Here is a 24564-nt window from a genome sequence, read left to right as displayed (position 1 = left end):
TTCGGGTCCTGTGGGAGCAGCTGTGTCGCTGTGGTTACGGGACGCGAGCCCTGCGCCGAGTCGGGGAGTCCACGGGTTCGAGCCCCGCTCCGCCGGTGTGGGGCTGCAGGACCGCCCGGGCGGGAGGACCCCCAGGACCGTTGGTGAGGGGCTGCGGGCAGGTGCACCCTAAGGTGGGGGAGCCCCCAGACCCGTGGGTGAGGGGCTGCAGGAGTTCCCCAGGACCCTTGGTCAGGGGCTGCACCATGGCGGGACAGCCCCCGGGCCGTTGGGGCTGCGCTGAGGGGCTGCCCTGCCAGGCGCGGGCAGACACCAGCGCCCCTGCCCTGGCTGCGGGAGCTGGGGGGGTGAGGCAGCGGGGCCGTGGGGTCCCCAGGGTGCTCTGAGCCTCTGGAGGGATTCCCAAACCCGAGGAGCAGATGGAGCCAGGTCCTCTGGGCATGTTGGAGCCGTGAGGGGACGGGGTGGCAGCCAGAGGCCTTTGGACCAGGCAGGAGGTCATGATTAATTTAAACACGGAGTAAAAGAGCGCCCAGGGCTGTACCTGGCGCTCGGAGCTGAGAGCAGCCTGGCACAGCGAGTCCTTCCTGAGAGCTGCAGCCGGGTGAAGTTTACAGAGCCAGATAATTTTCACATTACATTTCTCTCTGTCCTCCCCCTGCGCCTCATGATTCGTCACTGCCAATGCCCTCGGCTTTCAGTGGTGTTTTGACAGCCGAGCCCTGAATAGCGCTCACAGCCACCACTGCTGTGTCCTGCAGAGGTTTCTGGGAGAGGAATGGAGCAGTTTCATGTTTCTTGCCTCATTCTTTCTCCTGCAGAGCCATGGAGGTCCCTGCAGGGCTGGCTGGTGGGAGCGTGTCCTCTGCTGCAGCTCTTCCCAGCACGTCACAGCCAGCAGCAGTACAGATCACTGTCCTGAAGGCGCAGGACCTGGTAAAGTTCTTTGAAAACGTCTCTACTAATTTAATAAACGAGGCCAGAGAGATTCCGTGTGCTGGGATCCTGTTCGAGGCCAGGTGGGGGGTGACAAGGCTACAGGAAGGAGTGGTGGGAGTATCAGAGATTCAGGAATACCACACTGTGGCTTCCTCTCCCTGCTGAGGGTTTGTTCACACAGAGAAAAAGCTTGTGAGTCACATAAATTAGGGAATGTACCTCCACAGCAGCAGTCCAGAAATGCTGTGATGAAATGTAACTTTCTGCCTCCTCTAACTTTATGTAAATGGCAGCTTTTTTTAAAGCAAAACACAGTGAAAACGTGTATCAGTGAGGCAAGTACTGAAAAGATCTCAACTTGGTTATGAAGTCAGATTTTCATCCCAGCTACAGCTGTTTAAACCATATTGAAAGCAACAGGGTGGCTCTGGGCTTAAAAAGGCTGTGGCTCCAGTGCCAGACTATGAGCTGGTGCCAATCAAACCATCACTGCTGTGATTTCCATGTGATGCACCCAGCTGTCCTTAAAATCTCCTAGAGGAACTGGCATTTGGGAGGGAATGCAGAGGAGAAGCTCAAGCAGAAAAATGCAAATCCTTGCTTCTGCTCCAGCAGAAGACAGCAAAAACAACCCCAAAGCACCTGCTTGAGGCTGTTACATTGTAGTGTTGGAGCACCTCTCCCACTGATAGACTCAGCAAACAGGTGAGAGGTATGAAGTGAGAGGAGGAAAAACAATGCTGGAAAGAATAAGCCTATGTATTGATTGCATTCAGAATGTTGCTTTGTGGTTTTGGTTGCTCCATCTTGAGAAAGGGCTGTGGCAAAAGGAGGGGGGGGTACAAAAGGGCAATCACAACAACAACAATATGAAAAGAATTCCAGCTGTAAGAATGTGGAATTCACTTCCAGCTATAAGTGTGGAATCTGGTTAATTAGAGGTAGTGTAGAGAGAGATGAGAGAGGAGTCTAGGATAATTAATGGCACAGAGGAAGGTTAATTGGATTCTGTTTAGCCATTCATAGAATGCATGCTCAAGGAGACAGGGAGAGGGGCTGAAAATTAAAACCAAGTGAGAGAGATCTCTTTTTGTATAAGAGCCAACATGAAACTAATTACCCCAGTGACAGGGAGAGAGGGAGCTGAGGAAGAGGCTGTGGAGGTTGGGCATCCCTGTGGCTCAGCACTAAGGAAAAGTTGTTTGGGTACAATGGTCCTTGTATTCAGCTACTTCTCTGTGGATTGAGAACTAAATTGTGTTTCTCCTGCAGGGAGGCTCTTTGGTACCTGCTGCCCAGCACTTCCTCTCACAGTAGAGGTGCCTGGTGCTGCCCAGGCATGCAGGTCCCCCCTGCCACACGTTGTGCCCTCACCATCCCTCCTGTTTAAGCCCCTCTGTTTAGACATTTTAAATTCAAACTAGAATTTGAATCTGCTCATCCCTGCTTAAAGCAAGTGGTATGAAGGTGGTGTAACAACAAATTGCAGAGGTCCCCAAAGAGCTTGCTGGAGCTCCTCTTTGATTTCATAGAATCATGGAATCATTAAGGTTGGAAAAGGCCTCTAAGACCATAGAGTCCAACCACTGCAAAGCCACCACTAAACCAAATGCCACATCCACATGTATTTTGAACACTTCTAAGGATGGTGACTCCTCCACTGCCCTGGGCAGTGTCTCCCAGTGCCTGACCACCCTTACAGTGAAGAAATTTTCCCTAATATTCAATCTAAACCTCCCTTGGCACAACTGGAGGCTGTTTCCTCTCATCCATTTCAGGGCATTCTGCAGCGACATGATATCCACAAGCATCCTGTGAACTCATCCCTGTAGCTCAGGAGCTACTTTCTTAGAGACAACAAACATCTCAAGCTTCCCAGAAGCACAAAAATATCAGTGGGGTATTTTGGGATTTGTTTTAGATGTGTCTTTCCTGGGGTGAAGCCTGGACCTCTCCATCTCCTATACCAAGGCTCCTGATAATCTTTGGGGCATCACGGCATGGTGGAGCAGGAAATTTCCCTCTTAAAGGCAGGGAAGGGTGAGGTCCTGGCATGGCCAACATCTGCTGCTCTTGGTGGAACAGGCCCCCACCCGTGAGCCCTGTCCTGGGCACTGAACTGAGCTGCTGCCAGAGCAACTCGGCTCCCAGGCTGCTGCTGCAGAGGCAGGTGTTAATCTGCTCTTTTTTTTGACAGAAAACTCTCAAAAGCGACGTGCTGGTTACATTGGTGCGTGTGGAGTACAACGGAGCAGCCCTGGGAGACTCCTCCAAGGCTGATGTCTTGCCAGACGGGACAGCAAACTACAATTTCACTACTAGCTTTGAGTGCAGTCCCGATGGGCCCAACCCCTTGGATGTCATTGCACAGAAACCGCTGCTCTGTAAGTACCTGGTGCTGGATCTCCCTCCTCAGAGGTGGGTACTGTTGGCTGCAGGAGTCCCTTGTTCAGGGATAGCACTTGAGCAGCAGCAGTGGGAGGATCTCAGCGCTTGTGCTCCATCTCTGCCAGCTGGAAGAATCCCCTTCCATGTGGGCCTGTGCTCCTTTGGCTTCACTGTGCATGTTGGCTTTGGGAGATGACAAGGAGCATGTGCCAGAGCTGACACAGACCCTTCCCAGCCCCCGAACTGCTGGTCTGAGGAACTCTGCCAGCTCCTCTCCTTTTATCTCCCTAGTGACTGTGGTAGAAGTGGGGCAAAAAGAGAAGAAAAAACAGGAGAAGACTGTGCCTCTTGGCCAAGCTGTGGTGGACCTTCTACCTCTGCTACAAGGTACAACATTGACTTCCACAGCCTCCATAGCCACTTCTTGCTCCCTGGCACTTTTTTATCTTTGCTTATGGAACCCTGACTATAACTTACCTTCTTCTGACAAAGTGACCTTCATAGCTCTGCAAAATCTGGCTGAGGGGGAGAGGGAGTGGCATCAGTAACTCAGCATTAGGAGTTAGACCATGATTTTGTCTAGTGGAAGGGGTCTCTGCCCACGGCAGGGGATTGGAATGAGATGATCTTTAAGGTCCCTTCCAAGCCAAACCATTCCATGACTATGATTCTCTGCCGAAAGCCTCACTTTAGGCTGTTCACACTCCTGTTTCTTCCCAGGAGAGTGTTCATTGAAGGTCTCAGCTCCTTTGTATGCAGTGCCTGCCTCCCCATCAGAGAGCCCACGCCTGGAGGTCATGGTATGTGGAATTCGGAACTGTTCCTTCCCTTGTTCAGCTCTCTGCTGCTTTTTAATGGGAGGGAGAGCATGACTCAGCCACCTGGCTCATCACAGATGTGGTGCAGCCCTATATGTTACAGGCTTGGAGGCCTTTCCTGCTCCCATTGACGTCTGTCCCTAGTTGCCTGTGATAGGTGAAGTCATGCTGGGAGATATTAATGTGTGCAGCTACTGATTTGCTCTGGAAAAAAAACAGAGATAGAAATCACAGTGGTGAAAAACTCAAAAAATACAACAGCTGGGTCACCTCCCCAGCTTTATTAGTTTTCCTTTCTGTGGATAAAATATCTGAGTCCATTATCATACGAGCTCTGGCTGCCTTTTCTGAAAGGTCCTTATTCATTCAGCTGGTTGCAAAGTACCCAGTGACTAAAATGAAGGGAATGAAGTATGAGACTGGGAAAGTGTGTCCAATTTTGCTGCTGAGCCTGCCTGCAGTGAGCACCAGGAGTGAATTGGAAGGGTGGATATCATATTAGCATCTCTGTGTTTAAAAGGTTCACAGTGAGCAAGATGGGGGGACACTCATTAGGGAGGCCAGGTAATAAATGCTGACCAGCTGGTTTTTCATTGCACACCATCCATCCAGGGCTGGGACAGGTAATTAAAGGCTGCACACAGAGTGTGGAGATAGGGCAGAGGCAAAGCACGGCCTTCTGAATCACCAGGGGAAAAGCATCATTTTCCATCCTTGATGTTCCTTCTCTGCGGCTCCTTTTATGAGACCCTGCCTCATTCTCCATGGCTCATTTTATGAGACCCTCAGGGCACATGCCCTACCTTAAACAGGCTGTGATTTAAACAAACAAATACCACAATTGAGCCAAATTGATCCTGAAATTCCTTTGCTGTCCTGGTCTGTTTTCTTTTACATCTGAGATGAGGCATAAGATAACATTATACATTCTGGCCTTAGTTTTCTGCTTGCTTCTCCTTAAGACCAGGCAACTTATAATTGTCTAGTTACTGGCTCTACTTTATCTTTGTCTCACAGGCTCACCTTGAAGTGACATTGTGCACCAAAGAGCCCCTGCTCTCTGCCACGGAGTTCTCAAGTGGGAGCCTCCTGAGTGTCACGCTGGAGGCAGCTTATTCTGTTCCTGAAGCATTTGCCAATGACTCCCAGACAAACTACATGGCTTGTTTGCAAGTCCCAGCAGCTGGTGAGGTGAGAATGGTCCAGGCACGGTGACAGAGGATTTGTTCTCCCACACCACAGAACAAGTGTCCAGGCACGTGGGCTGTACAGTTCCTGTGCCTGTGCACCAGCAGCCTTTGTTGAGAGGCCTCTGTGGCTTGACATGTTTCTTTAACAGAAAGCTCTGCTTGGAAAGATTGGGATTCAACCTGGCAGCGCTTTTTCCACAAGGCTCTTTATATTTATCCCATTCTTTGTATGTGTGTGGTGGAGTGTGTTTTCTGAGCCAGGCCCTGCACTGCTGCTTAGCTTTGTTATCCCAGCTCCGAGCAGCTGGCTCTTGCTCCTGCTTCTGTTGGAAATGCAAATCCTTTGTTTCTCATGTCTCTCTAGAAGGAACTCCCCTTGCTCTTCAGGAATGGCATTGTGAAGGCTGATGGTGAAAAAGAACCATTACCCCGTCCCAAAAAGTGGCCCCTTGGTAACATCCTGGCTCCTGGTGCCCTGAGCATACCCAACTCCTTCATTGTTGGAGGGCCCTATGAGGATGAGGATGGAGAGCTCACCAAAAGCGAGGTGAGGAAGGACTGGCAGGGTCACAGATGGAACTTAACCAGCAGGGACTGAGAAAAATTTGTTATGAGGAGGTGGTTGGTCAGTCCTGCACAGTGTCCAGGCATGGAGATGGTTCCCCTGGGACAGCAGGCATGCAGACTCACTGCAGGAGAGATCCCAAGGGGCTGTGTGGCAGGTCTGGTCCCCAAAAACCACCCACACTGAGCTGCTGGGCTGGGAGTTGTGTTATGTGTCATGAGCCAGGCTCTTAACACTGATGGTGTCTGCAGGAAGGGCTGCTGGCTTCTCTGCTGGGCTGGCCTGGCTATGGGGACTTGGACACCTCTGTCTGACTCACATGCTCTCCCAGGCAACATTTCTGGGGACGATGCAGGCTGTGGATTGCTGTCCTGGCTCTGACTGCATGGTGTTTCTCACAGGACATGGAATTCAGGATCCAAGCAGAAAGCAGAAAGAGAATCATCTGGGACATGGAAAGGCGCTGTTACCTGGATGCTGCTGCAGTAGCTGTGTAAGGGACCTGAGGGAACCACCCCAGAACACGCTCAGATGAGTGACCTGAGGCTGGGAGCAGCAACATGCAGGTGGTCTCAGACCTCCTACAGGTCAAGCTGTGGCTCTGCCTCACCTCCCGTGGCTCCTGTTGGCCTGAGCAAGGGAGCAGCCTTGAACTGCCTTGAACTGCTGTGCTGGGAGAAGGTGGAGAAGCTGGAGCTGCTGTCTCCAGGCCACAAATGCTCATTCCTGTTGCCAGCAACTGGGGCTGGGGACTCTTTGAAAGAAGGGGCAGCAGTTATGGTGAGCAGGCATGGAGTAGGGTAGGGTGGCCCACACAGCTCTCCTCTGAGCTGCTAATTAAATTTTACTGAATTTTCAATACATTAAAAACTTTCACTCCACGTGGGCACTCCTCATTTGCTTTTTTATTGGATAAGCATTACCTTTAGCAGCTCCAGATATGCTCAAGATCAGGCTAAGTGTTCCATTTCTCTTGGAATCCTTCTATTTTCTTGGCCTCAGCTGCATCATGGCTGTGAGTTTCACAGCAAAATTACTCCTTGTGTAGAAATATTCCCTTCTATTTCATTTGATTTTTAAAATTATTTTCCCTACACGTCTCTTGGTTTCAGAGTCACCAGCCACATTGCATGGGAGCTCAGGGTCTGCTTGCTCTGTGCAGTTCAGGATTTACACCAAAGTTAACCACGCTCCTTCTTGCTTGTTTTATTTCTGCAGTAACCAGGGGAGAGAGAAAACCGAGTGTGTCGCTCTCTCAGTTGTTTTATAGCTGGTTGTGCCATAAATGAAAACAGCAGTGGGTGGAAGGGAAAACGTCCCCAGCTGCCCCAAAGCACATGTGTTCCTGTGGCCTGAGGGTGTTTGCTGTGAGACTGGGTTGAAGCAAACCCAAGAGGGGCTGCTGGGGCAGAGAGGAGGGTGGTGGGGCTCTCCAGCTTGGTTTGTGCATCCTCTGATCCCTGCTCTGTGTGCAGGCTGCAGAAGCGCATTGTGGAGTGTCGGTACTGGCCTGTGGAGCTCTGCAGGGTGTCCACAGCCCCAGCCAGCAAAGGCAAAGCTAGCAAAGTTGACAAGGTAACAGTGGGGAGGGGTATGCATTTTCCTTTTGATGCCTTTGTGATACCAAAACCAGCCTTGAACTGGCCAAAGCAAGTCAGAGAGCAGGAGGCTTTGTAAAAAATCCCATTTATAGAGCTGTTAAATAGACAAAGGGTCGTGTTTTTTCCTTATAGCATACAGAGCTCTCACTGGTGGTCTGTGGCAGCTGGGTGGAAAGAGGTCAGGGGAAGGGTGCTTTTTAGAATCCCAGAATCCCAGAATGGTTTGGGTTGAAAGGAACCTCAAAGTCCATCTCATTCCAACACCCTGCCATGGGCAGAGACACCTTCCACTAGACCAGGCTGCTCAGAGGCCCGTTCAGCCTGGCCTTGAAGAGAATGAAGGTGATTCACTGAGCTTATCTTTGGTTAATGGCATTTTGGAACATCTTGAAGAAGTTCATGCCTTCTTTCTTGGGCTGTAGGTAAGTTATGATTTTGGACATAAACCAGGGTGATTTAACAGAGGACCAGCCCCTTAGCTAATGGTTCCGTTCCTGGCAGCTGGTAGCGTGAGAGCTCCTAATCTGTTCCATAGTAAAGTCATATAAATTGGTGTAAATTCCTTTCAGCACTCACCAGGGCCAAGATTTTGCAGTCACCTGGTTTCTGTCCAGCCCAAGATGCACAGGGTAGGGTTTCTAGCCACACAGCTGCTAATTTTGCAGCTGTAACTCAACAAGACCATCCTGAAGAACAGCAGAGTGCAGGAGTTAGAGAGAAAAGCTGCCCCACAGGGAGTGGGATGAAATTAATATTCTACATATGGAATGACTCCAGTGTATTCATCCAGGTTGTCTTGGCTGTGTGCCAGTGACAGGGAGCCCCTGGCTCATCAGGTGCTTCAGTTTGCTGTGTGGCCTCTTCTTAATGGGATCAGTGACCCTGTTTCCCTGAGGAGAATAACAGTCTGTTCAGTATCTCAGTCCCTTGCTCTGTGTTTCCAGGGAGATGAAACACAGATTTCCTTCCATGGCGTGGCATATGTCAACATGCTGCCTTTGCTGTGCCCTGGTGTGAAGGAGATCCGAGGAGCTTTCCGTGTCTTTGGCTACCAAGACAGTGAAGTGTTCGAGAAGGTGAGAGCAGCCAGGCAGCCAGAGCTCCAGCTCTGCAGCTGGGTTTGCACAGAGAGGTTGGGAGCAGGCAGAGTGGGCAGGGGGGTGTTTGGGAGCAGACAGAGTGGGCAGGGGGTTGTTTGGGAGCAGACAGAGTGGGCAGGGGGGTGTTTGGGAGCAGGCAGAGTGGGCAGGAGGTGTCTGGGTGCAAGGAGCATGGGCAGTGGGGTACTTGAAACTGGATCTGAACCTTCACTGCTCTTCTGGTGATGGAGAAAAATAGTGATAAAAGCTCTTAGGTGCAGATTTCTCCAAGGCAGGGAATTTCTGGGGGTGTGTGAGCAGGTCTGGGGGCTTAGAGAGGCTTTGAATCTCACTCCACTCCCCCCTCTGCCATCAGCTGAGAGCTGTAAGAATGCTCCCCTCTCCCCAGTCTGGGCAAATGAACTGTGTTGCTGGGAAGAGCAAACAGTGGCTTTAAAAGGATTGCGTTACCCCAGGCAACCACCAAAAAAGCTGTCACTGGAGCTCTTTCAGCTCTGGCTCACCGAGGTTTATTTTTCTTTGCATTTCTCCCTCTCTGTTACTAAGAGTGACAGTTACATCTCCATTTTCCCACCCTCCTGGAACAGACCTGAGCTTGTTTCAGGAGGGCAGATGCACAGCCTGGTTTTACCACCCACGTTCCCTGTGGTGCTGTGGTCCAGGCGCAGGAGCCGGGTGAATTCCAGCCCTTCTGCTGTCTCCCTGCTCCCACTGGCTGCTGTAGAGCAGGGCTGGGCACACAGCTGTTGGCTGGGCTCTGCTTCCCCATAATGAATAACAGCATCTTGGCTGTGTGGTGCTGCTTGTCCTGTGGCATCTGTCACAAGTGAAGTCCTTCTCGTTCCTTGGTGTTATGGATGCTTTTGGCTGCCTCGTGGTCTAGGCAGTCTCCATACAGCTGCTCCATTCCTTCCCCAGGATCCCCATAATTCTTGCAAGCCCAATTCCTATAACCATGCTGGGGGAACAGCCTGTCTGGGGGGTCAAACGCTGGGTAAACACAGAGCCTGACAAACCTATTTCTTGCAATTCCCTGGTGTGTGTCAGGGAAGCTGCTCCACACCAGGTGAGCTGAGAGTTACTGCCAGGCAGGTGGGGGCACCCAAAAGTTTGCAGAGCAGATGTGGTGAGGGTGGCCAGTTTCCTCTAACAATCCACATCACCAGGCAAGTCCACAGCCATGAGTCAGGTCTAGGATCCAGCCAGGAGTTGTGGCCAGTGGGTCAGGATCATAGAACTGGGTTCTAGCAGTCTATCACACAGCTCAGGCAAGGATCAAGGGCCAATCCTCAGTGAAAACACAAATCTCTGGAGGGAAGATGGAAAGACCCTTCTGAGTCTCATTGTCCAACCTGAGGCTTCACAGCTACATGGGATCAGGGCTGGCCTGGAGCATTGGCAGCTGAACTTCTAGGGGAGGAGAATGAGGTTGCAAAGCTTCTTAATGTATTTAAGACCCTGATGATGTGTTTTGTGATGTGACAGGGTAAGGCAAAGGGGTGAGGAAGCCTACTTTGTCCCTTGATTCCCTCTGTTCCCTCTTTTTTTCAGACCAAAAGTCAGCACAGTATTTTCTGGGAACTCAAGTCACATCTCAATCTGATCAAGGAAGGGCTGGGTACCCCTCCCCTTCCCAGTAAGACTCAGAAGGAAGACAAAGATTCCAACAGAGCGGTAAGGTCTTGGGAGGCACGTTGCACTGTGATTGCTCTGCTTCCACGTCAGGGGTAGTTGGGGCATGCAGGAACCAGGGCTGGATACAGGAACCAGAGATGGGACTGTTGTTGCCCCAGCCAGCTAAGAGATACTGTCATAGAACCACAGAATCTCCTCCATTGGAAGGGACCCACAGGGATCATCGAGTCCAACCCCTGCACAGGACACCCCAACAATCCCACTCTGTCCAATCTCTCCTTGAGCTCTGGCAGCCTTGGTGCTGTGCCCACTGCCCTGGGGAGCCTGTTCAGTGCCCAACCACCCTCTGGGGGAAGAACCTTCTCCTTATATCCAGCCTAACCCTGCCCTGACACAGCTCCAGCCATTCCCTTGGGTCCTGTCACTGGTCACAGAGAGCAGAGGTCAGTGCTGCCTTTCCCTCATGAGGAATCTGCAGACCCTGAGGAGGTCTCTTCTAACCTGAAATCTTAGCACTGAACAAAGGTACCATCTCACACACTGAACTTCCAAAGATATGAGATCTATGGAGACTGAAACAAGAGATATCTTTTCTTTTTCTGAATCATTACAGAGCCCATCCAAAATCCAGTTGTCAGATGGCACTGGAGGACCTGAAAGTACCAGAATTTGCAGTGTTGATGGACAGGTAATTATATTTCTCCAAAGAGAAGGAGATGCTAGAGCATCACTGTGCTGGTGTCTCACACCTTCCACACAATTAAATTCCTTAAGAGTGAGTTGGACAAGGGATATTTCACATAGATGCTATCCCAGAGTTCTTCCAGTGAAGACCAGCTGGAGATCAGACAAGCATCGGGCCAGAAGGTCTCTGTAAATTATCAAGCATTTATTTAAAAGGGTTCCTTCATATTTTGGCTTCTTCCTCTGAATGCACATTCATTCTGCAGGCAGATTGATTATCCAGGCTCTCTCCTTTTTCCCAACCTGTTATCTTGAGCTGAATTTTGCTGCTGTAACTCATTCTGAGGGCGAGCCATAAAACAAGCTGTATCTCTGCAGTCTGGAGATCTGTAGCTGTATGCTCAGTATTTCATCGTGCCAGAAAGGCTCCAGACAGCACAACAGTGAGAGCAATGTTTATCTTCACAGCAATACGGTGAGGCAGGAACGTTCCTGGTGCTGGAGATAAAGCTGGACAAGGCCTTGGTCCCAAAGCGGCTGCGGGAGGAGCTCACCCGCCGGTGCGTGAGGAGGGGCTGTGCCCTGGGGCTGACAGCTCATTTCTGCAGGGTAGGAAGGGGGCTGTACAGAAAGCTCCCCCCTGGAATGCTGTGCCAGGACCAACCCAGGGCATGAGACAAAGCCCACGGGAATCAGGGGGAGGATTTGGCCAAACTGCTTCAGAGGTGGCATCTGGTGTGTTGGGAAAACACTTGTTCATCCCAGCTGGCATCTCCCTGCCGTTCCTCTCCAAACAAGAGACAGCAGAGCAGCACAACAGTGTCTGTGTTCCTGTCTGGGCTTTGTTTCCCACTAATCCCTGTGTGCTTGCCTTTTGCCTGTGAGTCCTGGCCACCAGCATGGACTGTCCGGGGTAGTGCTGCTGTAACTTCACCAGAACATTCTGTCATTTTTACCTTTTCAGAAGTTTTCTCACAATGTTTTTATCGATTTTTGGCTTTTATGTTAGTTTTCATGTTGTTCTGCTGCTCTTTCATCTCTGCTACTTTGAGTCTTCCACTGTCTGTCTGATTTGAGGCAGTTCCTTCCTGTCCAGTGGTAACCCTGCTGTGTTATGGGCTAGGAAAGGACCAGCACATCTCATTTATTGAGTAAAAAAACCAGAAAATGCAGCAAATGAATAAAGTATAACAAGTGCAGATCTATGTCTCTCTCAAACAGAAGTATCAGCCATTCTTTGAAGGGAGAGTATGTGTGTTGTCCTCTGTGCTGCCTACTGTCTTCCAGGAGGAACAGGTTGAAGAAGGTGAATCCCCCTTAGAACAGACCTTTCCTGGCCTTTTTTATACCATTTCTAGTGCAATGGATGAGAGCTCAGGGTAACTCCTCGTTCACCTGCTGTGTGCAGCTGAATGAGGCATGTGGAACCTTGGCTCATTGGGTTATGAGGACTGAGAGTGTTCTCATATCCAGCAAGCAGGAAATGTTGATAAAATCTCAATGAATTAAGGCTGTTTTGGCACCAAGGATTTTAATCCCACAATCTCACAATGGTTCACGTTGGAAGGGACCACTGGAGGTCACCTAGTCTGACCTCCCTGCTCAAGCAGTGAACCCCAAAGCAGGTTACTCAGGGTTATGTCCCGATGGCTTTTCAATATCTCCAGGGAGGGAGACTCCACAGCTGCTCCTGTGCCAGTGCTCAGTCACCCTCACCTTCATAAAATCTTAGTAAAAATTATAGTAACCCTAATGAAAGGTGTAATGTAACTAATGTAACTCCAGTAGTGGCCCAGACAGGGTTGGTGTGGTGTTTGGGGGTAGGTGGTCTAAGGTTGGTGTCTGGGTGTCAATGTGTGACCAGGGGATGAGGTGCCATAGCTGCACTGTGTGATGTTGGGAACTGATGGATCAGGTGACTTGGGTTGTACAGTGATCAAATTTTTCAGAGCTTTCCTCAGGGTGGTTCCTTCCCTACAGCTGTTCTGGCAGAGCAGGAGCTCTGAGTTACAGATCTGCTGCTCCAGGAGAGTGTTTTTGATTGCCAGTAATAAATGTTAACCCTGCTATGATGAGCATCAGTTGTAGGGATCTGGCCTTGACAGTTCACTCTTGGTCTGGCATCAGTTTTGCCCCCAGGTCCCTGTGAGGTGTCTCAGGGACACGATGGCAGGTTGGAGCCCTCTCACTACACGCTGCCTGTGCCCACAACAAGCCGACTTCCCTGGCAGTGTATCTGGCTGATCTCTTCTGTGCTCTCATTAACAGGGTCAAGGAGATGATTCCTTCTCGCCCTGCACTGCCTGCCCAGACTGAAGGAGCCAAGAAGGTACGTGCAAGGGTGTGTGACCTTGCCACCACTCTGCCACCCATCCTGCCCTCATTCCTCTCACACAGGAGAGTCTTCGTTCTCACCCCTGCAGCAACACGTAGATGAGGTTTGAAGAAGATGATGGTGCAAGGCCACAAAGATGGTGAAGGGTCTAGAGGGGAATAGAGCCATATAAGGAGTGGATGAGGTCACTTGGTGTGATCAGCTGGAGAAGTGGAGACTGAGGTCAGACCTCGTCGGGGTCTGCAGCTTCCTCACAAGGGGCAGTGGGAGGGGCAGCTCCGATCTCTGCTCCCTGTGACCACAGACAGCATCCCAGGGAACGTCTGGCGCTGTGTCAGGGCAGGGTCAGGTTGGATCTCAGCGAAAGGTTCTTCCCCCAGAGGGTGGTTGGGCACTGACCAGGCTCCCCAGGGCAGTGGGCACAGCACCAAGGCTGCCAGAGCTCCAGGAGGGTTTGGACAACACTCTCAGGGACAGGGTGGGATTGTTGGGGTGTCTGAGCAGGATCGGGAGTTGGACTTGATGATCCTTGTGGGGTCCCTTCCAACTCAGGATATTCTGTGATTCTACAATTCCATGAAACATCCAGAAAAGGAAACTTCTGGCTGTGTTATCTCCACAGAAGTGTGCCTTGGGAAATCATTCCTGGGGTACATCACTCGTGTTCACAGCCCATACGAAGGGAAGAGATGGAGCAAAGGAGGGAAGGCAGCAGTGAGGGGATGTTTGGAAGGAAATGGGATGCTGGGGAAAGAGGCTACCAGAGCCTAGTGTTTACCCTGGGCAGTGCCAACAGTTTCTTGTCTCTCATTAGCCCATTTGCTTCATCAGACTCAGACAAACATGAATCAGCCCTGACCACTCTCAGGTCACCCAGAATTCTTGAGGACCAAGATTATGGAGATTACAGGCTCTGCTGAAGAAGGCTGGCTCCTGGGTCTAAAGGCTCCCAGTAAATGAGATATATTTTACTCACAGACAGTTATATTGCTATAGAAGAGACAGCAATGACTGAAATACTGGGTTCTTATTAAAAAATCTTGCAGGAAGGAGCTCTTTTGTGTTTACCTGTAGATATTTTCTCAGCCCTCAGGCGTGGACAGGAAAGGATGTGTGACAGACTAATTGAGTCAGGTGGAGTTAATGGGAGGCGTGGGCTGTGCCAAATCAAATACATATCAAGGCTGATTGCATAAGTGACTTGTGAAATTTAATTAATTAATTTCCTAGGTGGTGGAAGATTATCACAAACGTGTCACGAGCGTTGCCAATGCCATCCTGAGTGAATACCACAAGCTCTTTGGGAAGCAGCTGCCTGACCAGGGAGCAATAGACCACCAAACCCTGGAGGAACAGAGGCGTCAGCTCAACTATGAGCTCAACACCTCTGGGAAATATTTTGCTTTTAAGGAACAGCTAAAGGTAAAGGCTTGTTTGTGCTTTTTGCTTCTTCGCTACTTGTTCTGTCTCAACAGTTTCTCAGTGAGGAACTGCTGCTCCACGGTGGTAACTCAGGATGATGTGGTGCTCCAGAATCCGCTCCTGCCACTCAGGGCTGTTGCAACAGGCATTGGGGGGACAGGGTTCACCTCTAATGGAGGAGGCACCAAGCTGCTTTGGTCCCACACCTGGAGAACATTCCCTATGAATGGGAGATGGTCACATCCATTTGCCCCATGGTCATAACCTGAGGAAGGCAAAGCTGATATCTCACACACCCACAGTCTGCCCTGGCAGGAAAAGGGAGTTCCCCTCTCTCAAGCTGCTCAGCCCTGGCTATGCTCTGACCAGAGATCCCCCTCTCTGTGCCAAGGGGATGAGGCTTCCACGTGGTGTCCCTAAAGGGGCACCGGAATGTCAGGGAGGTGGGGAGGAAATTCCCCCTGCTTGCTTTTTTTTACTTTTAACAGTGCTGGGCTGGATTTATTCCTCAGAACTAAGTTGGAACTTCAGGCAAAATCAGTGCGTTCTGGCTCTTTCTGATAATGGAGCTCGTGGGAGGCACAGGGAGGACCTTCCTTGTCCAACAGTCCCATGTCTCCATAGTATCCTGTGGTGAAGATTGTGAGGGAGAAATACCTGAAGACCACAGCATTTGAGACCCAGGAGGAGCTCCAGGCATTCCTCAGTGAGCTCTACGTGTACCTCGTGGAACAGATGCACATTGCCCTGAACCAGGTAAGGAGAAACCTGGGGCACTTGGGCCACGACTTCACTGTGAATCCAGGGCAGGTGAAGGACTGTTGCCTTCAAGACAGAAGCAGACTCATATTTCCATTTCTGCAGTTATCACACGTGGGCCCCAAGCCCCACTCAAGGCAGGGTCCAGTGCATCTGTATCCTGCTGCTATGGTGGCATATGTGTGAGATGCCACTTGTAAAGCTGCTGTAGCTGGTGGCTGGGTTTGTGCCTCTTGCCACTCACCTGGGCAGAGCACAGACCTCCAGCATGAGCTGGGGTCACCAGTGAGTGGCACCCCAGAAGCTTTGATCTAGGGAATGCTGTAAATAATCATAGAAACATGGCATAGTTTGGGTTGGAAAGGACCTTAAAGCTTGTTTTCCCCCCTGCCATTGTCAGGGACACCTTCCACTAGACTGGGTTGTTCCAAACCCTGTCCGACCTGGCCTTGGACACTTCCAGGGATGGGGCAGCCACAGCTTCTCTGGGCAACCTGTGCCAGGGCCTCACCACCTTCACAGGGAAGAATTTCTTCCCAATATCCCATCTAACCATGCCCTTTGGCAGTGGGAAGCCATTCCCCCTTGCTGTGCCTGTCCATGCCCTTGTAAAAATGGATATTGCCCTGTTCCTGTGTGGCAGAGGTACCTCGGAGTGACAGGAATGTGTCCCACCACAAAGAGCAGCTGGGACAGCTTGGCTTTCCCTGGTGTCCAGCCCCAGCCATGCTGGTCTGTACTGGGTGCAGTGCTGGACTGGGATCACATGAATCATTCTTCCCCTCCCCAGTAACACTGCCTTGCTCCCTACCAGCTCCTCTCTGAGGAAGGTGCTTCTCCTGCCCCTCCATCCCGCACGACCCAGGAGCAGCTTGGGTTCTTTGCTCGCGAAGCTGAAGCCAACAAGGACTACAAACTGGCCTCTCTGTACCACCAGCAGGTAAAGGAGACCCTGTCCTTCCCTGCCCACATCCCCTGTGTCTGTGCTGGCAGCAGTGTGGGGCCACTGGTGACAGCTCAGCCAGCCTGGACTGTGGGGATGAAGGAGCTGAACGTGACCGGGATACTCAGACTGGAATGGGAGGGATTTTCCAGGGAGATGCTGCTCTCTGCAGGATGTGTGACTATCCCTGGCCAGGTCACTAGGGACTCATATATATGAGCATTTTCCATTCTTGAAGCTTGACAGAGCTCAAGAAGCATTGGGACAATTTTCTTGGGCACAGGGTGTGACTCTTGGGGATGGTTCCTGTGCAGGGCCAGGAGCTGGACTCGATGATCCCCATGTGTCCCTTCCAACTTGGCATATTCTGTGATTCTGTGACTCCAGCCTCAAGGCCAGGGGCAATGGGATGAGCTGGTCCAAAAGGCTTGCTGGGTCAGTCCTGGGGACACTGGGCCCTTGGAGGGGGTCAGCTGGAGCTGGAGGGGATGCATTAGGTGGAGGAAGCTTAGAGGAAGTGGGCTTCCAGCACGATCCCAATTAAGGGACACCCTCGCATGTGATAGGCAAGGGCTTGATTCCTGCCAAACTGGGCTGGGGTGGTCAAGAAAGCCCTGATCTCTGTTGTCTAGAGGATAGCTCAGGACCAGCGCAACATCCAGGCCTGGCTGGACTATGGAGCCTTCTGCCTCCTGCACGAGGACACCACCAAAGCCCAGGAGTGCTTCCAGCAGGCTCTTTCTGTGGACCTCCAGCATGTCCCAAGGTGCTGAGTGCTCCCAGTGGGTCGGTGGGAAGGTGGGGGGTGTGCCCCACAGCACTACCTGGGGCCTGCAAGGCTGACTGGCCCCCCTTGCCCCAGCTTGCTGCTCTGTGGGATTGGGGCTGTCATGCTGCAGCACTATGAGGATGCAGAGGTTTTCTTTGAGGATGCCTGCTGCTTGGAGCCATCCAGCATCCTAGCCTGGACCCTCTCAGGTACAAAGCCAAGCCTACCTGGTCCTCCAGGTGTTCCTGTAGAGCCAAGCATTTGTCCTGCCCCTGATCCTCTTCTCCCTGCTCCAATCTGAGAGCTAAGGCAAAGATTTTGCTAAGGGTCAGGTGTCTGCTTGTGCCACTCTGTCTGTCTCCCACAGGTTTGTTTTATGAGCTGCAGAATAATAATGCTCAGGCAGAAAGGAACTTCCGTGAGGCCAAGAAGCTCCTGCAAGCACAGCTCAGTGAGGAGAGAAGAATCCCCGAGGCTGCTGAGGGAGGAGGAGGGAAAAAGGACATTTCTCCCAGCACAGACCCAGAGGAATTCTTGCCAGGTAATGCTGGGCAAACCCAGGGGGTGCCCTGGCACCAGCAAGGAGGGACTTGGAGCTGTGTGGGACGTGCTAAATGGTGGAAGGAGGGGAATTTCTAAGAGGAGAAATACAAAGGGCGAAGGAAGAAGATGTGGACTGTGAGCTGGAGTAGAATTCCATGACAGCTGTCGCTGTGAGTTCCCAACACAGCTCGGAAAGCTCTGCCTCACCAATTCAAAGGGCAAACCAGCAGCTGGGCAGTGACCCTGAACTCAAGGCTTCCTCTGGAGCCTTGCTGAGTCCAGCCTGAGCTGAGACTCTCTTGAGTCCCAAATATTTGGCCAAGCTGCAGGAAATGCTGGCTGGCTTCGTTTTTAATGTTGTCACCACTCCATGCACAGTGCCTCAGGCCAGCAGGCTCATGTCATGTGTGGTTTTTGGTCCCTTCTGATTATGAGAGAAGGGGTATTCATAGAATCATGGAATCACTAAGGTTGGAAAAGACCTCCGAGATCATTAAGTCCACCTGTTAACACAGCACCACCATGTTCACCACTAAACCATGTTCCCAAGTGCCTCATCCACATGTCTTTTGAACATTTCCATGGTGACTCTACCTCTGCCCTGGGCAGCTGTGCCAGGGCCTGACCATCCTTTTAGTGAAGAAATTTTCCCTAATATCCAACATAAACATCCCCTGGCACAATTGGAGGCCATTTCCTCTCATCCTGCCTCATTTATACCTGTTTGTGGCTTCACATGGTAACCTTGTACTCAAAACCCCAGCCCCAGGTATTGCCTCCTGTGAAGAAATTTCTTCCCACCTTTGAAAATCTGATAGATCTTTTATATTTTCTCTCTTCCCTGTTTCTTGTGGAATCATGCTCCCAGCTGGGCAGTTTATGGCAAACCCTTTCCAAATAATGGTTGTTGGGGGTTTCATTCCAGAAGGGGTTCCAGATGGCTCAGCTGACAAACTTTCAGAGGTGGTGGAGCCTGCCCTGGCCTGTGTGACATCCGAGGAAGAGGCTACGGCACCAGAGACAGTCCTGGAAGGTCAGGGAATGGGGACCTGGTGTGCAAGGGAGAGCCCAGTGCTGGGAGATGGCCTTGTGGGATCAGTGGGGAGTAATGTGGGAGCAAGGAGCTGTGCATGTCACAATGCCAAGGCCTGTTCTCTCTCCCTAGCCAGGGAATCTCCAGGCAAAGCAGGTTCATCCCGATTTTCAGAGCAGCACATCTCAGAATGGACAGCCTGAATGCAGCTCTCTCTCTCATGTCATGTACCCAATGGCCTTCCTCTGCTGTTGGAATGTCTCTATTTTAGGATGCCTGCTCTTAAAGTGTCCCTATGGATCTCCTCTGGTCCTGTGGTGTGTGATCTGCCTCCTCCACAGCTCCACTCCCCAGTGGATGGTGGACATGGCAGTGCCAGGTGCCTCAGGGCCCCTGGTTGGTTTGGGGAGGCAAGACCCTCACTGAAGTTGTTTTTGACAAGCATGATTCATAAATTCCCACCTTTTCCTCTGAATTTGGACTGGAAAATCAGTGGGTCAAGAGCATTATTTCTTTTTAGATCTCATACAAAACATAAACCCTAGAGAAAGAAATGCTGATTTCTGCTTTAGCCTCCCCTGACACCTCCTGGGTTTTACACCATGTTATTGGGATTCCTCTGTCCCCAGTAGGATCTCAGGCCCTGCTCTGCCTCCAGAAATAAATCCCCCACTTAGGGACTGACAGAGACATGTCTTCTTGCAGCACCATCCCTTGATTCAGGACCTCACCAACCTCCCTGCACAATCTTCATGAAGGCAGTGGAATTCCTGATGAAAGTCAATGCTGTCCAGGTCAGCTCAACAGGGAGTGGAGGAGTGGGAAGGGAGGTTGGTTTATTCCCAAAAAGCTGGTGGCATCTCCAGCCAGCCCTGTTTCCTGGGCTCAGGGAATGAGCTGTGGCCACTCCAGATGCTGAGCACAAGAGGGAGCAACGCCACCACTGCCCAGAGGTGCCAAACTGTGGCTAGGCAGAGCATTCAGCCCACAATGCTGGCTGTGGACACAGCCATCTTGGGCAGGTGAGGCCCTCAGGGGGCCTCAGCCCAGCGCTGCCTGCTGCAGAGGGAACAGCCAGCTCAGAAATGGTGCAGTGTGCTGTTCTCTGTACATTCAGAGGCAGGATCCATTATTGTGATGTTTCCAAGATGCCAGAACCACTATGATTCAGACCCTTGTGTGTGTCAGAGTAATTTTTGTTCACCTGTGGAATGTCCCTGTCCCACACAGTTATCTCTGGGGTCTCTCTGATTGTCATGTTATGCTGCCTGCCTAAATTTTACACGGCAGAATGAGTTGCTTAAAGCAAAATAGAACTAGAAGTAATCATGGAATGGTTTGGGTTGGAAGGGACATTCAGGTTCACCTCATTCCAATTCCCTGCTATGGGCAGGGACACCTTACATTAGACCAGGGACACCTTACATTAGACCAACATTCAAAGGAGAGGGAAAAAAAAAAATCTCCCATGTGTTTTCTGTTCATGGAAGTCAAACAGGCTGTCTGTCAGCCCCCTGCCCTGTCTTTCTGGTGTGCCTGTGGTTTCCCTGCTCCCCTGACCACCACCTGTGCCCTTCCTCCCCAGTTTGTTCACAAGGCACTGGCCCACGAGCTGCTGAGCCCACAGGGAGGCCCCAGCTGTGGGTATTACCTGGCCCTGGCCCGGACATCCCTGCTGCAGGAAGATCTCCCCAGATGCGAGCGGTGTCTGCACGAGGCCGTTCGGATTGACTGCACGGTAACGCCACGTGTGTCCCTGGGGGGGCTGCAGCAGGACCCCACCCAAACACTGCAGCCACCTGTGCTGGTGTGTGTGTGAACCCAGAGCTTCATTTCCACTTTACAATTCAATGTTAGTCCACAACAGTTTCAGCAGGGAGAGCAGTCACACCAGGCTGTGGCTGCAGCCCTGCCCTCCCTGTTATCCTACTCATTCCTGGCCTCCTGTCACCTCCTGCACAGACCGGCGGCATCTCTGAGCCTGTCTCTGCCTTTCCCTCTGCAGTATCTGCCTTTCTTTTCCCTTTGGATGGGTATATCCTGTTCTCATTTCTCTTGGTGCATGAGCCAGGCTCTGTTTTGTGAGAAACAAGGTTGCTATTCAGCAGAGAGGGAAGGTGGCTCTGGGGAGGCAGGTTCAACAGAAGGAGGGAGGAAGGTGACACCTGGGAATGCTCTGTGACTGCTGACTGTACCTGGGAGCCTTGTGCAGGCCAGGACACTGGGCAGGGAGCTGGGGGGGATCCCATGGTTGGTGTCCTGCAGGCAGCCCACTGACTTCAACTCTGTGTGTAAAACATGCCCTGCTATCATAGAATCATGGAATTGTTTAGATTGGAAAAGCCCTCTAAGATCATTGAGACCAACTGTTCCCCCAGCACTGCCATGTTCTCAACTGAACCATGTCCCCAAGTGCCACATCAACACATCTTCTAAATCCCTCCAGGGATGGGGACTCCCCCTCTGCCCTGGGCAGCTTTGTCAGGGCTGGACAGGCCTTTCAGTGAAGAAATTTTCCCAATATCCAATGTAAACATCTGGTGCAATTTGAGACCGTTTCCTCTTCTCCTGTCCCTTGTTCCCTGGGAGCAGAGCCCGACCCCCCCAGCTCCCTCCTCCTCTCAGGGAGTTGCAGAGCCAGAAGGTCCCCCTTTTCTCCAGGTTGAGCCCCCCCAGCTCCCTCAGCTGCTCCTGGTGCTCCAGCCCCTTCCCCAGCTCTGTTCCCCTCTCTGGACACACTCCAGCCCCTCAATACCTGCCTTGTCGTGAGGGGCCCAAAACTGCCCCCAGTATTGGAGGTGCCTCGGCAGTGCCAGGGGGAACTCACTGCTCTGCTCCTGCTGGTACAGCCCAGGGGCCATTGGCCTTCTTGCCCACCTGGGCACCCCTGGGCTCATGTTCAGCTGCTGCCAACTGGCACCTCTAGGTTCTTTCCCTTTCTCCCCTGGAGTGCTGCAGGGGGTTGTTGTAATAATATAATTAAACACTGCTCAGCTCCTCCTTTGTGCTGCTTACAGGTGTCCCAGCCCTCCTCCCAGGTGTTTCCTGTCTCCCATCCATGTCTCACTCCTGGTTTTGTGTGCACAGAACCCAAATGTCTGGGCTCAGAAAGGACATCTGTGGTACCTGAAGGGGGACTGTGGCCAGGCAAAGGAGTGCTATGAGCGAGTGGTGAGTTTTGTGGAGGATGCTGTGGACATGCACTTCGTCTACCTGCGCCTGGGCTCCATCTACCTGGAAGAGAAAGAGGTGAGGAGCCAGCAGGAGTGCTGGAGGGGAAGTTACCACAAAGCAAGTTGCTCCCCCAGCAGCTGTGGGGAGAGTGGGGGTCTGAGTCCCACTGGAGACGGGGTGTTTGGCAAATCCCTGAGGAGAGGGGTCTGCCTGTGGAGTGATGTGCTGCTGCAGAAGCATGGCTCTCTCTCTCTCCCCTGGCAGTATGGCCGGGCCAAGCAGATCTACCTGCTCGCCTGTGACAACTCTGCGTCCTGTCTCACATGGCTGGGGGTGGGGATCGCCTGCTACAGGGTAAGTGCCACTGCCTTCATGTCACCTGTGCTTTAATCAGTGCCATGGCATGGGACACAGGGCTGGCTTTTGCATGATCCCCTGGATTTAAGTAAAACTTGGCTGCCTGTGGCCCGTGGCTCCACAGGCCATCATGTCCTGTGCACTGTCACAGTCCTAGCGTGGCACCCGGGCACTCGGGCTGTGTCACTGCTCAGCACCTGCTCGGGGAGCAGCCAGCCTTCCCCCTCATCCCAGCTCCAGCCAGGACCTCCTTCCCCAGGGTGGCATGGCAATCAATCTGGGCTCTGCTCCCAGTGCCTGCCTGCACATGACCTGCATGTCACCACCAAGGAACTGAGTGGGATGTCAGCAGGGAGGAATCTCAGTGCTTTCCCAAGGGAATCCAGCACATCTGAGGTGCTGCCAAGGACACCCAGCCACCAGCAGCGTGGTATCTCCCCAAGGAACACTTCACCAGGTTCCTCCAAGGGAGCTTGGCCAAGGGAAGCAACCAGGAAAGGAACTTGAACTTCTGTTTCTCCCTTGGCCAAATGTGCAGTTCCTGGGGGGGCTGTGGAATTGGGCCAGGGAACTGCAGCCCACCAGGCACCAGCTACCCCTGCCTGCCTGGACCTGCTGCACAGCAGGAATAGGGAGCAGGAGCACAGCCATGTTTCCTCGTGGAGCTGGATCACTCAGTTCCTGGAGGTGAAGGTGTTTGTGCTGCCTTCCTTACAGCTGGAGGCTGATTTAAAAATAGTGTGTGATCCTATGGGGGTCAGCAGTGGGAAGTTTGTTCTCCAGACTGGAGAGCTGGATGCTGGCACTGAGGATAACTGCTTGTCTCTGTCCTAAATCCTTTCCCTGCGTCCCTATGAGGGGAACCCTGCTAGGAGCTTTTGATGCACTGATTTCTTCTCCTGTTAGAGCAATGGCTGTTCACTTCTGAAGCCCCTTCTGCCTGCTCTTTGCCTTTTGTCCATGCCTCTCCTTGTCTCCCTCAAGCTGGGAGAGCTGGTGGAAGCAGAAGATGCTCTCTCTGAAGCCAATGCCCTAAATAACACCAACGCTGAAGTGTGGGGATATCTCGCCCTCATCTGTCTGCGAGTGAGTGCCCAGCCCTGGCCAGCCCAATGGGCAGGGGGGTTTTCAGGGGTTTACTGGGGGGCTTATTGGCATCTGCTCACAAACCTGAAGATTATGGTGTAGAGCTCAGTGGTAAAAAGTCTGGGGGCAGTGCTTGGGGAAAGCAAAGTATTCAGATGGCAAAGGCAGAGCCCTTCCTTGCTTCTTGTCATCCCCCGGGGCATGTCCTCCCTGCTGAGCTTCCTACAAATGTCCCTTCACTGAGATCTTGTGCCTTTCTTGGGGCAGGGGCACCACCGAGGCATCTCCAGTCCTGGGGGCAGTTCTGGGCCCCTCACGACTGGAGGGTGAAGCCTGGGGAGGTTGGGCTCTGCTCGCAGGGACAGGACCAGAGGAAATGGCCTCGAGTTGTGTGGAGGTTTAGATTGGATATTGGGGAAATTTCTTCCCTGAAAGGGTGGTCAGGCCCTGGCACAGCTGCCCAGGGCTGGGTGGGGTCACCATTCTGGGAGAGATTTAAAGGCCATGTGGATGTGGCACTTGGGGACACAGGCTAGTGGTGGCCTTGGCAGTGCTGGGGGAATGGTTGGATTTGCCGGTCTTAAAGTTCTTTTCCTGCCTAAACGATCCTACGATTTCCTCCCTGGCGGCTCTGTCGCTGTCGCAGGGCGGGCGGGAGCTGGAGGCAGAGCAGTGCTACAAATACACCGTCAAGGTTCGTGTCTGACCGCCCGCCCTGTTCCCTCCACAGCTGGAGGCGCGGCTGTAGCACGGGAAGCTCCGTCTCCCGTCGGTGTCCCAGCGGGGCTGAGGCACAGCCGTGTGTGTGCCGGGGGTCCCGGTGGAGCCCGGCCCTGACCGCCCTCCTCTTCTCCGCAGCTGGGCCTGCGGAACGACGCGCTGCTGCGGGAGATCCGCGCCGCCCAGCGCCGCTTCGGCTTCGGCGACCCGGCGTTCTGAGCCCCCCGGGCACATAAAGTCCCCGCGCACCGAGCGCTCCTCCCGCCTCTGTCGCGATCGTGTCGTGACCCCGTCGCGACCCCGAGGGGAGCGGGGCGGGGGAGGGGCGGGACCCCGGGTCACGTGACGGGCCGTAACGCGCCGCCGATTGGCTGCGGCCGCGCGGGACGGTTGAGCCGGCGGCGCGCGCCATGGCGGCAGGTTTGGGGGAGAGGGCAGGGGGGACATGGGGGGAACGGGAGCGACACCGGGGATGGGGGGACGTGGGGGGACCGAGGGTGTCA

The 24564-nt window shown here is 52.5% G+C and overlaps 2 protein-coding genes across 6 annotated transcripts in view; both read left to right on the top strand.

The window, feature by feature from the left end:
* Positions 1 to 23: 23 nt before the first annotated feature.
* Positions 24 to 24311, top strand: CFAP70 (cilia and flagella associated protein 70). 2 transcript variants are annotated; one of them, XM_027683994.1, is made up of 28 exons: positions 24 to 143; positions 822 to 936; positions 3137 to 3323; positions 3619 to 3714; positions 4048 to 4127; positions 5163 to 5336; positions 5700 to 5882; positions 6302 to 6393; positions 7376 to 7475; positions 8446 to 8577; positions 10153 to 10275; positions 10850 to 10924; positions 11389 to 11480; positions 13189 to 13249; positions 14486 to 14677; positions 15302 to 15433; positions 16251 to 16376; positions 17012 to 17145; positions 17242 to 17357; positions 17516 to 17689; positions 18617 to 18724; positions 19430 to 19518; positions 20310 to 20462; positions 21812 to 21973; positions 22163 to 22252; positions 23240 to 23341; positions 23988 to 24035; positions 24200 to 24311. In XM_027683994.1, the coding sequence occupies exons 2-28, from the start codon at positions 826 to 828 to the stop codon at positions 24278 to 24280; spliced, it is 3213 nt and encodes a 1070-aa protein (XP_027539795.1). In that variant the 5' UTR covers positions 24 to 143; positions 822 to 825; the 3' UTR covers positions 24281 to 24311. The 2 variants fall into 2 exon arrangements, with proteins under 2 accessions (XP_027539795.1, XP_027539796.1); XM_027683995.1 differs by having other exon boundaries at positions 26 to 173.
* Positions 24312 to 24440: 129 nt separating this feature from the next.
* LOC113967932 (mitochondrial Rho GTPase 2) overlaps positions 24441 to 24564 on the top strand; it is a 50404-nt gene continuing 50280 nt past the window's right edge. For 3 of the 4 annotated variants that reach the window (XM_027683992.1, XM_027683985.1, XM_027683982.1), the window contains exon 1: positions 24441 to 24481. In XM_027683992.1, the coding sequence (XP_027539793.1) occupies positions 24472 to 24481 (10 nt within the window). In that variant the 5' untranslated portion in view covers positions 24441 to 24471. The remainder of the gene's footprint in view (positions 24482 to 24564) is intronic. The other variant, XM_027683984.1, reaches the window with a different exon arrangement.

This window comes from Neopelma chrysocephalum, unplaced genomic scaffold (assembly GCF_003984885.1).
Source record: "Neopelma chrysocephalum unplaced genomic scaffold, ASM398488v2 Primary Assembly neopelma1_65, whole genome shotgun sequence".
Classification (NCBI taxonomy): Eukaryota; Metazoa; Chordata; class Aves; order Passeriformes; family Pipridae; genus Neopelma; species Neopelma chrysocephalum.
This window is presented reverse-complemented; position numbering and strand designations above follow the sequence as displayed.

What these genes read in the sequence shown, in the direction of transcription:
- CFAP70 (XM_027683994.1), top strand. Translation starts at nt 826, where the DNA reads ATGGAGGTCCCTGCAGGGCTGGCTGGTGGGAGCGTGTCCTCTGCTGCA. An exon ending in CGGGAGGAGCTCACCCGCCG is followed by an intron (nt 11,481 to 13,188) that starts GTGCGTGAGGAG and finishes TCTCATTAACAG; the next exon opens with GGTCAAGGAGATGATTCCTT. An exon ending in TGCACATTGCCCTGAACCAG is followed by an intron (nt 15,434 to 16,250) that starts GTAAGGAGAAAC and finishes GCTCCCTACCAG; the next exon opens with CTCCTCTCTGAGGAAGGTGC.